The sequence below is a fragment of the Malania oleifera genome, chromosome 2 (genome assembly GCF_029873635.1).
Source record: "Malania oleifera isolate guangnan ecotype guangnan chromosome 2, ASM2987363v1, whole genome shotgun sequence".
NCBI lineage: Eukaryota > Viridiplantae > Streptophyta > Magnoliopsida > Santalales > Ximeniaceae > Malania > Malania oleifera.
The window spans coordinates 19,385,958-19,401,796 of record NC_080418.1 but is presented as its reverse complement, the minus strand read 5'-3'; the positions used below and the strand labels follow the sequence as shown (position 1 = coordinate 19,401,796).

Genomic DNA, 15,839 nt, shown 5'->3' with positions numbered 1-15,839 from the left:
TATATTTTGTTTTTTTCTTATTTACGTAGATAACAAAAGAAAAACAATCTTTTCTTTGGTGCTTTGCAAGTTTCAAATCATGCCTACATGGCTAAAACAATTTCTAATTCCTCAAAGGAAAATACAGCTTGAAATATTTTTCCTCTTCACATCCAAAAAAACAAATTCCAAAAAAAAGAAGTTTCGTGGGAAGGGTAAAAAATAAAAATGGAAAATGATCACATCTTAACAATGCAAACAAGCTTTTCAATTATTTGTGTATGCTCATAAATATTGAAAAAAGAACAATGATAACAATGACAGATCTTAGTCCGAGCCACACTGAAAATCAAAAAAACCTTTTACAACAATTACATTCCACCATTTCATAGAACTTCAAGATTTTTCTCTCCTTTTCCACCACGACAGGGATTTGGTCTTGGTACCAGAATGTAAACCATGCCGAGGATGGTTTATAACTCTATAAACCACTGTAACAAAAGTGGTCACCAACAAATCATGTAGTAAAAAAATTTGTGCTGAATCCTCATACACAGTGTGTACCCCCAGTCATGCTTATTTAGCCGCTACAAAAACAGAAGCTTCTTTAGAAGAATGTGGCCAAAATGGTGAAAGTGCAACAACCTTCCCAATGATTATAAGCGTTGGTGATACTAACTCTGCTGATGCAATCTCATCACCAAGATGCTTCAACTCCGCAAATGCCTGCATGTTCACAAATGAAATTACAATTGGTTGTTGGCACTTTGAATGAACAAGCCTTGATTAAGCAGACGCTGTTCTTTTGAACATCTAAGACAGTCACCAAGGCCCTACTCTATACAGTAAGTTGTATGTGTACACAATAATGCTCAACCATAGAACTACAATTACTTGGGTCGTGTGTTATAGCACAAACTTATGCAAGGAGCTCAACTCATCCCCAAGACTCACAATTATTAGACTAAGAGAGCATTAGAAGCCACATTAAAACAAGATAATTCCTTTCCAATATTTAATAAAATTTATCATTATGTTTGGCCTACAAATGTGCAATGAATTTTTTAATGATTTCAGATTTTTTCCACTGGAATTTTGTAATATCGTGGCATTCCAAATGAGTGCACTCACAACTCAATACAAAATTTTAATTTTAGGATAGCATGAAATTTTATGATTTCAATTCCTTTTTAACTATCGGGCATGCTGATAACTGAATTGGTTCAATAACTCCATCCAACTAGATTTATTCATGCTTCCAAAGTCCATAAAGAACACTCAAAACACAACCATCGCTCATGAACAGAATTAAATCTTTTTATCATTAATAGAAGATTTAATATTAGAGGCCAAGTCTTTGACATTATCACTAATTTTCAGGCTTTTGAAACATTAGCAACTTCCTCTGTCAGCTCTGCATCTACATTACAATATTACTCTTGGAAATTGTACTTCAATCAAGTCTAATATCACTGGAAATGGCAAATCGTCTTTTAATTACGCCAAGATGCTCAGCTTCCTTAAAAGGGATCAGATAAAGCCAACATGATAACCCATGGAATGGCAGTAAATTATCAGAAACTCAGAACTCATGTTAATTCCAATATTGTAACCCGAGTTTCTTATATACATTAATTAATAACATGGTTGTTTTAAAATTCAAGTACTACTGGGTTCCAAGTTGAGCAAACATTCCATGTGCCTCCAAGATGCCTAAGAAGTGGAACTAAGATGCTTGTTGCTATAAACAAGACCTGGAAGTCTTTTGAGACCATAAACCATAGATACTAAACAAATTTTAGAGCATTGATTTTGCATATCCTTTTAAGTGCCTTCACCAAAACACTTGTCACTGAAATTCATAGCATAAACCATGGGCAAATTACATTTTTCCATATGCATATATAAAAATGATGCCCTTTAAGTACTAATTCTTTGGACTAATTCTAATCTATACCAAATTTTAAAAAACCAAAACACAACAATGAAATAGGATATTAAAAATTACGGTTGTGCTTACAATGCGTTGTTGAGGTGTGGTCCCTCGCTCAATTGCAGCAGCAGGTGTATTGGGAGGCATGCCATGATGCATCAATTTTAGGGCAAGAGAAGGGAGAGTTAACAAACCCATGTATACAACCAAAGTTGAATTAGGATCTGCTGCATTCTCTGCAACAAATAGAGGATCAGTTCCTCCTTTCCTTGTGTGGCCTGTAAGAAATATAACACTATTTGCAACTCCTCGATGAGTTAATGGTATTCCCAGCTCTGCTGCTATTCCTGAAGCAGCAGTAACACCTGCAAAGCAACAAGGAAATAATCATACAAATGTCTTCCCACCCTCCCCCCAACCAAAAAAAAAAAAAATGAAACACACATACACACAAGCTTGACTTCTACTTCTCAAATTAATTATGGCTACCACACTAAGAAGATAATTCAGTCAATGCAAAAAAATAAAACATAAATTTGGGTACAGATAACAAGGGAGAGAGTGTAAAATGTGCCTAGTATAGCACTTTTTGGCCCATACCATAGTTACCATAAAACACAATTGGCTAGAATAGCCTGTTATCATGATTGAGAAAGAAAAAAATATATATAAAAAGGAAATTCTCGGGTTAGCTTGAAAAATGTCTGTCAAACTGTCCCATTTTTTAATTGCAAATCCTACTGGATCCAAAGCCCTATGTTTAAATAGCCATCCAATGAAATGTTTTCTTTTGAGCAAATCAATGTGTCCCTCTTGGGCTACTAACTGTATTTTGATACGTCAGTTGTTATACGCTTTAATATAAGACATTCTCAAAAATATGCAGCCATGGGAGAGATTAGAAGAAATTGAAGAGAGGAAGGAAGAGGAGAGGAGATTCAAGGGTGAAACTCACGTTCACTTCAATTCAAATTCCACAACAACTGCCTACAGCATGGCTTTCACACACTATTTATAAGAAAGCCACTTCACATGAAATTATACATATACCCCTAAAACCACATTACATTACAAAGTTACACTTAAAATACACAAATATTACAAACAAGCCCAAAAATACACATAATACTATACTAATTAAACTAAATGCATAACAAACTACAAATTAAATCCAAAACTTTTGACCCACTTCTTAATTATTCTCCAAAAAGGATCTTCCCAAGGTCTTGCTTCTTGTCCTACATCAAATCTCCCTCAGAAAAAATTTGGCATTGAATTTTGAAATGCTAGAGGATCAAGAGTAAGGAGCAAACTTGGACTCTTTGAAAGCCAGTGTTTGAGTGATACAAGAAACCATGCTCCATTGGCAGCAGCGTAGACTTGAATTGAGAGTTAGCAACAATGTACATATTAGGGATGACAAACTCAACAATATGAATGTTTGAGAGACGATGGATGTCTCAAACACATTTCCTTGCTCGTAGTGTCTTCAAGTTGAGTAATTGTGACTGATTCTTTGTCTTGGTTGATTAGTAGAGCTGACTTCAAATTATTTTCTTCCCATTACAGTGGAAGACATATGTATTCTCATGTCCTTAAGTCACACCTAAATCATCCAACCAAGGAGAACCAAGCAGTACAAGGTCAATCTTAATAGGTATGATATCACACCAAACATCATCAAAATAGTCACCTATTTGGATAAAAACCAAATGTATTTCATAAACATGTAAAGCAGCGTTATCAATCCAAGACATCTCATAAGGCTCTGGGTGAGATTATGGATGAAGTTGCATACAAATGACTCTATTAGTAGAAACCATATTCATAGGGCCCAACCATAAACAATGATTTTGCAAAGATTTCCTCCACACTTGAGAAAGGTATGGAAAGCTTGAAATTGTGCCCAACGTATGATAAATGGCTTTCTTTTGTCCAATAATGTCACCATATTGCTGGATTTGTACATGTACCCACTGCAACTATGTATCACCAAAAGTTTGTATAGATAATTTGGAGAAAATATATGGCCTCTATTTTGTATAGACAATGTGACGTAGGACAAGAAGCAAGAACTTGGGGAAGATCCTTGTTGGAGAATAATTAAGAAGAATTGAGTTAAAGGATTTGGGTTTAGTTAGTTGTTTATTATGATAAATAGAGGGCATTGCAAATCATAAGTTTCTCGCAGGAGACATTGTGATTAGGATCACAAATCATCAATGAAAAAGTCAAAATGCTCATTGAACATCAACGCATTCAAGAAAGAGCAATCTGAAACCTAGATTTTCTCCTAGTAATTCCATCTCTAATACCATTAAAAGCAATAAAAATAAGAAAGTCAAAGGACAGATTATAGAACATTTCCACTGGATTCACCATACTCCAGATAGGCCTATAGCACTAAACAATTGTTGACTTTTTGAGTTTGTTCTCTGTTTTGATGCTGACGAAACACAGTGAACTTATGTGTGTATTAGCATGTGAATAAGACCATAATTGAGATCACACATAAGGGACAGGAAGAATAGAGGCCAAGACGAATAATACACATACATCTGGCATACTCCATAAAGTGAAGAGCAAGGAGACTGAAGACATTTGTTTTATTGTAATTGCATTTAGTTTCTGATTCTATAATAATGGTCTGTAATATTTGTATGTCATGCATGATAGGGTGTATATGCTCAAGAGGCCTTAGAATGACCATAGGAATCATTGCCCATATAGCCTAAAATGTCTTATGTTTATTTACACTGGCACAGAGACCAAATCAAGACTTAAATGCACACTATAGGCGGTCTCGGTCGACCGAACCCTAAGTAGTACAAAGGCCTCAGTTGACCGAACTGACCAAAAGTCAACATGTTGACTTCACAGTCGACCGTTCTGAAATGAACGTGCCTTCCATGGTCGACCAAACAGACACATGTCTAACCCCCAACAACTTGGTTGATCGAACCATTAATTCAAAACTAACTTGATCGACCGAACCTTAGAAAATGATCAACCGAACTTGCATTGGTCGACCGAACCTACGAAGGGTTCAAAATCGCCTTGAGACGGTCGACCATATCTCCAGTTCAAAATCGTCACAGCCGACCGAACTCAATAATATGGTCAACCGAACCTCGAATATGGTCAACCAAACCTCTCGGGTTGGTAGAATTTTTACTGTAGTAAATGAGGGTTAATTTTCATTAAACTCAATTAAACAAATTTCAAAATACCCTTGATGTCCCCAACGATTATATTTTTTCCCAACTCCATATATACCTCCTCATTTGTCATAATTAGCATGAGATTAGCATATAGATTAGCAAATTTTTTCTCTAAAAATTAATTGTGTTAAATACTTCATACTCCCATTTTTTACAAAGCATATTGCAAAATCTCTTTCTCATACTCATTTAATTACATATCTTTGAGAGAGATTATTTTTGTGGGTATTCATTCATTCTCTTTGCAAGCTAACAACTCTCTCATACTTGCATTTGTTGATTGTTGATTTTGGAGAGTAGCTTAAAGTTTTTCCCATTGTATTTTACCTATAAATATTAGATTGAGAAAAACTCTTCATTAGCTTAAGAACTTGCATCCTTATTACAAATTTCATAAGTTTGCTTTGTATTTTGATAAAATCATTTTTAGCAAGCTTAAACCCTAATATTTATTGTGCTTGATATTTGAAAAATATTTTTAAGATATTTGCTCAGGGTTCTAGAGATACTTTAAATATTCATATTGCAAATACGTTATCTTGAAATCAAAGGTCTCACTCTCACATATACATATTGACACACATATTGTTAAGAGTTAACACATTGGTTAACGAAATCTCACTTGACCTTAATATCCTATCATATGTGAGTGCATTAATTAATTGTGCGTAGTGGTACATATCTTCTTAGTGTAAGAACCATATTTGTTTGTACGAAAAATTTCATATCTGTTGTATTCCCGACATGTGGTCGGAAGAGGGAGACTTGCCCTGTGAAAAGTCCTGGACTGGTTCAGACCCGGTTAGGAGAACTAGGTGCACCATCCTATAAGGTGTCATATTAGGTGTCACTTCACCCGTTAAGCGAGTCATAGTAGAATCCTCTCACTTGTGAACTTGAGGCGGGGATGTAGGCATTGTTGGCCGAACCCCGATAACATTTCTTGTGCCTGATTTTAATTTCCGCAGTTTAAATTCCAGCACTTGAATGCTTATGTTTATTGTGTATGATCATGAATTACTGAGCCTGCTATACATGCTTTGAATTTTACTCAGTTATTTGTTTGGTAAATTGAGTCTGCTTTTAGAAGGACCCTAAGTTGTGAAATACTGTCAATGTCTGGTTTAACTTAGGAGAAAAGTTTTAAAATTTCAATTCACCTCCCCTCTTGGGAATACACCAATTCCAACAACAATTGACACATCTTTAGGAATAAAAAATTGTAATGCATAACGCCGTTATAAAGAAAATTTTCTTTTATATAAAGCCCCCATACAAAATGGAACTCAATTGTATGAGAACATTTCTGAATTATCCTCGCATCGCACTGCTTCAAGTATCTTCTACCACATATAATACGGCTACCAGTTTCAGAACTTTCAGCAATGAAATCATTCAGATGATAAATTTCCACCTTGAAATGCTTATGTGAAACACGACGGAGATGCTCAATTTACATGTGCCAATCAAGAAAAGCTTCAAAAAAATAAAATTATAACTATAATGGGATTAGAAAGACTAGTCAAACAGTAGAGTACCTGGAATAACTTTCACTTGAATCCCTTGCTGTTGCAGGAAATCCATCTCCTCGCCACCTCTCCCAAATACCTAATAGGCCCAAAACATATTTCACATTTAAAAAAAATAAAAAATAATAATTATAACCCTGGCAACAGTAGCCCCGATCGAGATGATACTTACCAGAGGATCCCCACCTTTAAGCCTGGCAACAGTAGCTCCGGCTTCAGCAAAGCTCAAAAGCAACTCATGTATCTCCTCCTACAAGAAACACCCCCACAAATTGTTTCATTTCATTTTCAACCCCAAAAAAAAAATGATGCAAAGTAAGAACACTGAACTCATTGCACAGGCGGAAAATTCTGAGACCGACCCAATAAAATAAGCAAACCCACCTTCCCAATCTATTTGAAACTTCCAAATTCGGAATTTTAAGAGGAGAACGAATTTACCAACCTGGGTTCTACTATGGTAGCCTGCAGTCTTGCCCACATAAAGAAGTCTAGCATCAGGTCCGACCAAATTCAACACATCGTTAGACACCAATCGATCGTAAAGCAGAAGATCAGCACTCTGAATCACTCTCACCGCCTTCAAAGTCAGAAGCTCAGGGTCTCCAGGTCCAGTCCCCACCAGGAACACGTTCCCAGGCCCTTTCTTTCTCCCATCAGACCCTTCATCGATTCTCTTCTGTCTCAACACCCGAAGCAGCTTCTTCAACTCGGGTAGCTGCAGAGCGATGTCGTTTTCCCTTATGGAGTTGGAATCCGGTGGAAAGGGGCACGAGAAAGCGTGCTCCGACTGGTCCTTGTAGACCCATATGTCTCTCTGGTAGCGTTGGAGCGAGTGCTTTTCTGTGAAAGGTGAGGAAGAGAAAGAAGAAGAGAATTGAATGGAAGATATGCGTCGTGAATTAATGGGAACTGATTTCCTAAATTGAGATGATTGAGAAGAAGGAACGGGAATTCCCCTAGCCAGAGCCATACCAAAATAGCCTGACAAAGGAACTGGCAATCTTCATAACTGTTTGGGCTTTGTAGGGTTTATATGGAAGGCTTGAGAGAGTGTAGTTTTGTGCCTCAAGCTGGGGGGGAGGTTTGACCCTCTTTACTTTTATTTGTTTTGCATTTTTGTGAAATGTCTTATTAATTTATTTTTTTCTATGAAAATGCTTTTGAATTGGCATAGGAAGAAAATCTCAAAAAAATAAATAAAAATGTTTGTTCAAAAATAATATTATAAACTCTAACTCTATTTTTGAAAAAGATTTTAAATTTTAAGTTAGGTGAATTTAGATAAAATATGTATAAAATTATATTGAATTTTGTTTGAAGTCCAAAACTCAAAATTTATGTTCCTATAAATCATTTGGATCAAATATTTTATTTGAGTAGCAGCACGCACGCAGCGTAGAAGGAAGAAGAGCTACAGCCAGCCTACAGACTAGAAGCCTCTCGGGCTCTCCCTCACTCGTCGTCTTCTCCGAATCTCCCTCGGCCCTAAAGCGACTCAGTCAGTGTGAGCCCATGATGCTCACAGCAGCGAGGGCCGAGGAGTGGCATTAGTTAGGCGAGGGCCGGATCTCTCACGCTCATAGCAGCGAGGGTTAAGAAACCTCTCCCTCACTCCCTACTCAATCTGGCCATCTCCGAATCTCCTTCTGAGTCACAACCTGAAGCCCTCACAGAGTCACTAGCTCATAGGTCACAATAAGGCCGAAGAGGAGCGGCTCTCCAACTACGAGCCTCTCCCTCACGGGCCACAACCTGAGCAGACACAGCATGCCAGAAAGGTTGTCATCATCGTCGCACCGCACAGGGGTCGTCGTCGTCGCCACACGCCGCACGCCGTCGTTCCATCTCTGGCGCTACTGGGCCTGAGATTTTGTACTCACCGCCCGATTTTGTACTCGCCGAGAAGAAGCACCTACCGCACGCCATCCCTTTTAGGCATTGTTGGGTCGGTTTCACCGAGTTCCAGGCGTGTAGAACTCACCGAGAAGAAGCAGGGCAAGCTCCTCCATGTTTTCATTGCCAAAGATTGAAGCTTTGGGGGACGCTGCATGCCAGAAGGAGATTGTCGTCCCATCGCACCTCAGGTTCCATCTACTCTTTCCACAAAAGGTTTGATTTTTATTTTTAGGCCTTCAATATGGAAAATAGTTAGTGTTGTTGGGAAGGTGTCGTCCCCCCTCCGATGGCCTCACCGTCGGCGGGGAATGCCGCCCAAGCTGGTTCTGGGGTGCAGTCGTATGCGCAAGCCATAAATAAAAAAGTGGAGATACATGCATTCAAAATTCTTATGAGATTCCCAATTAATATCACTGGTGAATTGGGATTTATTTTCTCAGAAGCAGAGATGGTAAGACTGAGGAAGAGTTTTGTTTTGCATTAGTAACGAAATTTTTTAGGAATCGGTCATCTATTGATAAAATTCTATTATCAATTGTGAAAACATGGGGCATGATGGAAATTCCAACAATCAGTGTTATAGATGATTACCATATGCTTATACACATGAAAAATGAATGTGATTTTTTGCATGGGTGGGCTAAGGAAGGTAGAACTATGGAAGGTAATTCATTTCGGCTATTTAAGTGGATGAAGGATTTTGATGTCAAAAAAGAATCTCCATTGGCTCCTTAATGGATTTTCTTACCGAGGTTACCAATGCATCTTTACCGAGCAGATTTTCTTCAAATTATAGCGACTCGTTTTGGTCATTATCTTGGGATCGATAATACAACAATTAACCATACAAGAGCCTCGAGGGCACATATTTTGCGTGGAAGTCGACCTGACGATGGAGCTGATTAAGGGATTTTCTCTTATTTTTTCTCTAAAACAACGTATTTGACAAGAGGCCAAATATGAAAAGATGAGTTTTTTCTGCTTTAAATGTTGTCGGTAAGGACATACCTCAATTGTTTGCAGGGTCGGAGAGAAGCGAAGGGATGAGGGAAAATATAAAGACAAAAAGATATGAAAACCAAAGATGAATGACGGTGTAATGGAAACTAATACCGAAGTGGATAAAGGGGCAAAAAGGGTGGAGCAGGAAGCAAGACCCAATAATGTGCCAATGACGAAGACGACCAAGGATAGGTGCCCTGTATTATCGGAAATTCCTATGACTCAAGAAAAATGGGATTATGCAATTCAAAAAACTGATGTACCGCAGAGAGGCTTGGAAAATAATATGAATGAATGTTCAATAGAAAGTGATGAAGAGGAGTGTGAGGAAGTTGGGTGTGATAATGATGCTCGAGTTTCATATGGTGAACCTATGTCTCAAGAGAAAGTGGATCATGCGAACAGTATAAAACAGACTGAAGGTGGGAACCATGGTCTGCATCAGGGGGAATTGGCTCTAGGTTATTCGTCCGAGAGGGAGGAAGGTGAAATTTCAGTGTTGAAGGGCAAAGAAAAAATGTATGGATCTGATACAGGGTAGGGATGGACTTCCGAAAACACCAAAATTGAAAAAGAAAAATATGTGAAGAAATCTCAGAGGGTTCACATCTGACCGCATAAATTAAATTTATAATTGATACAATTTTTTTTTTTTTTTTTGGGAATATTAGAGGGTTGGACAGGTCTAGAGGCAGGTTAAAGAAGCTGATTAAAAAGTTTAATGTTGGTTTGTTTGCTATTTCAAAACCTTTCGCGGCTGAGGTGCGGATGGTAATTCTGGTTAACTTTCTGAATTATCACAATTTTATATCTAATGAAAATTAAGGCGGTAAATTGTGGCTATTTTGGAAGGATATGAATGCCTTTGAGGTGATTTCAATCACAACTCAAATGATCTCCATGTGGTTCTTCAAGAAGGGCCAAAGGATTTTGGTGAGTTTTGTCTATGCCAAATGTTCTTATGTTGAAAGAAGAAAATTATGGCAGCAACTAGAGGCATGCCAATCGGATTTCCCTTTGTTGGTCCTGGGTGATTTTAATGTTATTCGAATGGATGTGGAAAGAATTGGTGGAAATCCAAGACCACTCTTGCCTATGATGAAGTTTAATGACTGTTTACATCATGGTAGTCTCTTTGATTTATCAAACACAGACCCTCGTATGTCTTGGTGCAATAGCCATGAAGGGGTGGCTCGTAGTTGGGTTAAGATTGATCGAGTTCTTATTAATAATGTTTTTCTCCAACCTATATGGTTCAGCTAAATTCAAATATCTGAGTCGAAAATCCTCAGATCATAGTCCTATGGTGGTTTATACGAATACGTCATTCTCTTTGTATGACCCTACCCCATTTTGGTTCCTTAATATGTGGAGTTCGCATGATTTGTTTTTGTCGTGCGTTAAAGATGTCTGGATCATGAATGACTAGGCCTCGGATCTTTTGAAACTTGTTATTCGTCTTAAGAGAACTAAAATTGTTTTACATGCATGGAATAAACATGTCTTTGAGAAAGTGGGAGAAAACCTACAAGCTCTCGAAGAAATGATGGAATCTCTAGAAAAGCAGCTGCAATTAGGTTTTTCTGAGGAGGTCAAAGCCGATTACTTGGCTACTAATGTCACGCCCCGAACCCGAAAATGGGACCCAGAGGTGAAAATGTAATCTTACCAGTCTTTGTATCATACATAACATCCAAGATACAGAACAAAGGATGAGGGTCCGACCCCGTGGGGTTCCCAGGCACCCTAAACACATCCAAACACAACAGAATATACGCAGTGGAAAAGGTCATTCTGTATATACATATGTAGTACCATACCAGAGTCTATACAAGTCCAGAAACAGGCTCTATCATACAACATAAAACTGGGTGCCCAACACATCCCAAAATGGCAACCCATCAAAATACAGTCTTAGCACTTACCCAATCGCTAATCACAGTACACCGGCCACTACACTCCCTACACCAAGACGCTAGTTCCGGTTACTCGAAGGACTTGTAAAAATGTACGTACAGGCGCTAAACTGGTGGATCCACACCCTTCGACCTAATCTGTCGGAATAGGCTCACGCCCTCGGATATAGAGTCGGACCTCTACCAATCTATGGCCAGTGATTTCATACGCTCTCGGATATAGAGTCGGACACTCTCAGTACCTGGAACAATTTTGGAACCACGTTCCTACTAGCATTTCAACCAATCACACACATATGCGTGCTCATATAACCAAACAAACCACACCAATTTGGTAATCTAAATCATGGTTTTCCAACATATACAGTTTAAAACAAGTCAAGGCACGCCATCCCTATAACACAGTATAAATCAACATATACACTCGGTTTCCAACAAAACCAGGGATGTAGCCTGTCACCCCCTTTTTACCTAAAACTGTAATCTTAAAAACCCATAGTTTTCCCTGTTAGATCCCCCCAAATGAGTAGCCAAAACAGACACAGGACCGTGAACCACAGTTCTACCGAATTCAATTTCAAAAATAACCGATATAAACACAATTCCCCTTACCTTTTTTCGAATAACAAATCCCAAACTCTAAGGCTCCTAAACAGCGAACCAAGTTCCAAAACCTACAAACAACAGTACAGAATATACTCACAATACTGTTCTCTACTAAACTATCGGATCAAAATTGAAAACCAAGTCTTACCTCGATTTTTCATCAAAACCCGAAAATCTCCGAAATGGGATTCCGATTCGTAGAACTTGTAGAGAATCCTTCTACGATCCTTGTGGTAACTTCAGATTTACGATTCTAACAAAGAACGACGAAGAAATCTAGAGAGATAGAGAGTAGGGAGGGTTCTAGAGAGAGATATTTGAGTTTTCTTAGTTAAGAAGTAAAGAGAATTGATATTTATAGCCCTTTGACTTGGGCGTTCTCGTTGACGAAATGGTGTACTCGTCGATGAGTTTGCCATTGCCTTCGTCGACAAAGCAGTGGCCTCGTCAACGAGCTTGAAATCCTCGGTTTCCTGAAATCTCTCGGCTTCTCCTCGTCGACGAGCCTCTGAACTTCGTCAACGAGACTTACATGGACTTCATCGACGAACTCTGGCTTCGTTGACGAATCTTGCTAATTTCCCAATTTGCCTCTCTCTTATTTATTTAAACCCATATATCACGGTTCGGGTTCTTATAATCTCCCCTCCTTACAAAATTTCGTCCTCGAAATTTATCATCTCTCATTCACAACTCATATATATAACTGAACATACACAGTTCTAAGAAAACTGGCAGCTACTACAACGCAGTCCCAAGATACACATACACATACATACCCTTACTTATGGTGGAGGAATATCGTGGTTCATATACAACCGTCTCAGGAGTTCACAATACACACACTCCCGACGACTAACCACCTACCCAAACCCAAAGTAGGATAACGTACAAGTGCTCAAAACAACTGTGGATACTTCTGGTGTATATTCATTTCCAGTTCCCAAGAAGCTTCCTCAACCTCGTGGTTCCGCCAAAATACCTTCACTAACGATATTTCTTTGGTACGAAGCTTCTGAACTTTACGGTCCAGAACCTGAACAGGTATCTCCTCATACACTAAAGTATCCCCAATCTCTAACTCATCATAACTGATAACATGTGATGGATCCAATATGTACCTCCTCAACATGGATACGTGAAACACATCGTGGACCCTCGAAAGTGCTGGGGGTAGTGCAATCATGTAGGCTACCAGACCCACTCGCTCAAGTACCTCGAATGGTCCGATATACCTCGGGCTCAACTCGCCCTTCCTCCCAAATCTCATCACCCCTTTCATCGGAGCGATACGCAGAAATACTTTACCCCTCACCTTGAACTCTAAATCACAGCGGCGAACATCTGCATAACTCTTCTGCTGACTCTGAGCTGATCTAATCCTCTCTCGGATCAAACCCACATTCTCAAACGCCTGCTGCACAAGTTCAGGTCCTAACACCTAACGTTCACCCACCTCATCCCAACACAAAGGAGATCGACACCTCAGACCATACAAAGCCTCGAACAGTGCCATCCCGAAACTAGCCTGGAAGCTGTTATTATAAGCGAACTCTACTAGTGGCATAAACTATATCCAGCTACCACCGAAGTCTAACACACAAGGTCGCAACATATCCTCCAAAATCTATATCGTCCTCTCCGACTGTCCATCAGTCTGGGGGTGGAACGTTGTACTGAAAGTAAGTTTCGTCCCCAATGCTTCTTGCAAGCTCGTCCAGAATCGAGAAGTAAACCTCAGATCTTGAGCTGACACAATGGACACTGGTACTCCATGCATTCTTACAACCTCATGCACATACAAATCTACTAACCTACTCAAAGGATAGCCGACCTTCATCGGTATGAAATGAGCATATTTCGTCAATCTATCCACGATTACCCAAATAGCATTCTGCCCGTGAAGTGCTGGTGGCAATTCAGTCACAAAATCCATAGAAATATGCTCTCATTTTCACACCGGAATAGGCAAAAGCTGCAACGGCCCTGCCGGCCTCTGATGTTCACCTTTCACCTACTGACACGTCAGACACTGCTCCACGAACTGAGCAATTTGTCTCTTCATACCAGACCACCAGAAGGTCTCGCGCAAGTCCCGATACATCTTTGTACTACCAGGATGTATCGTATACAAAGAACGATGTGCATCCTCCAAAATCATCCTTCTGATCTCATCATCGTTCGGAATACACAGCCTGTCCCAAACCTCAACACACCTCACTCAGAGATCTTAAATTCTGTAGCTAGTCCCTGCTGTACCTTTTCCATAATCTCAGCTAACTTTGCATCACTAGCCTACACGGCCTTTATATGCTTAAACAAAGTCGGCTGGACCACCAAGCTAGCAAGATAAGCCTGATGATCACCAACCACCAACTCCACGCCAAGGCTTCCCAGATCTCGTATGATATGATGCTGAGCTACAACTGCCGATACAACCGCAAGCTCCGACTTCCAACTCAACGCATCAGCCACCATGTTAGCCTTCCTCGAGTGATAATTGATTATGCAATCGTAGTCCTTAATCAATTTTAGCCACCATCTCTACCTCATATTTAACTCCTTCTACGTGAAGAAATACCTGAAGCTCTTATGATCAGTAAAGATCTCACACTGCACACCATACAGATAGTGTCGCCAAATCTTCAGTGCATACACAACAGCAACCAATTTCAGATCATGCGTAGGATAATTCTTCTCATATTCCTTCAGTTGCCGAGAAGCATATGCTATTACCTTACCTTGCTGCATAAGCACACATCCCAGACCCTTTAGATACGCATCGCTATAAATCACAAACCAACCATCCCCCGAAGGAATGATCAAAATTGGAGCAGTAACCAGTCGGTGCTTCAACTCCTGAAAACACTGCTCACAATCACTGGTCCACTCAAACTGCACTCCCTTCCTGGTCAATCGAATCAGAGGCCCAGACAATTTAGAAAACCCCTCCATGAACCGATGATAATAACCCGCCAGTCCCAGAAAACTTCGAACCTCCTGTACATTCTTTGGCCTCAAGCAGTAGACCACAGCTTCAATCTTACTAGGGTCAACTGATATACCATCACCAGTAACCACATGGCCTAAGAATGCTATCTGACTCAACCAGAATTCACACTTCTTCAGCTTAGCATATAACTTCCTCTCTCGCAGAATCTGTAATACTAACCTCAAATGGTCCTAATGCTCTTCCGAACTCCTCGAGTATACCAGAATATCGTCAATGAACATCACCACGAACCGGTCCAGGTACTCATAGAAAACCCTGCTCATCAAATCCATGAACACGGCCAGAGCATTTGTCAGCCCAAATGGCATGACTAAGAACTCGTAGTGGCCATATCTAGTTCGAAAAGCCGTCTTTGCTACATCCTCAGCTCTAACCCTCACCTGATGATACCCTAACCGCAAGTTGATCTTCCAAAAGACCCGCGTCCCCTGCAACTGGTCAAAGAGATCATCGATACGAGGTAAAGGATAGCGATTCTTCACAGTTACCTTATTAATCTCACGGTAATCAATGCCCATCTACATTGATCCGTCCTTCTTCTTCACAAATAGTACTAGAGCTCCCTAAGGTGAAACATTAGGTCGAATGAATCCCCTATCCAGTAATTCCTGCAACTACTCCTTCAACTCTCAAAGTTCTACTAGAGCCATTTGGTACGGAGCTTTAGAGATCGGCGCCTTGCCAGGCAACAACTCTATCGCAAACTTCACCTCACGATCTGGAGGTAAACCGGGTAAATTA

The 15,839-nt window shown here is 39.6% G+C and overlaps 1 protein-coding gene across 1 annotated transcript; it reads right to left on the bottom strand.

Annotated features, from left to right (window-relative positions):
* Positions 1–243: 243 nt before the first annotated feature.
* On the bottom strand, positions 244–8,414 carry LOC131149260 (S-adenosyl-L-methionine-dependent uroporphyrinogen III methyltransferase, chloroplastic). The gene is made up of 5 exons (XM_058099554.1): positions 7,108–8,414; positions 6,835–6,912; positions 6,672–6,741; positions 2,000–2,277; positions 244–705 (listed from the first exon to the last, which is right to left on the bottom strand). Exons 1-5 carry the CDS (start codon positions 7,633–7,635, stop codon positions 556–558), a joined length of 1,104 nt encoding a protein of 367 aa, XP_057955537.1. The 5' UTR covers positions 7,636–8,414; the 3' UTR covers positions 244–555.
* Positions 8,415–15,839: the final 7,425 nt, after the last annotated feature.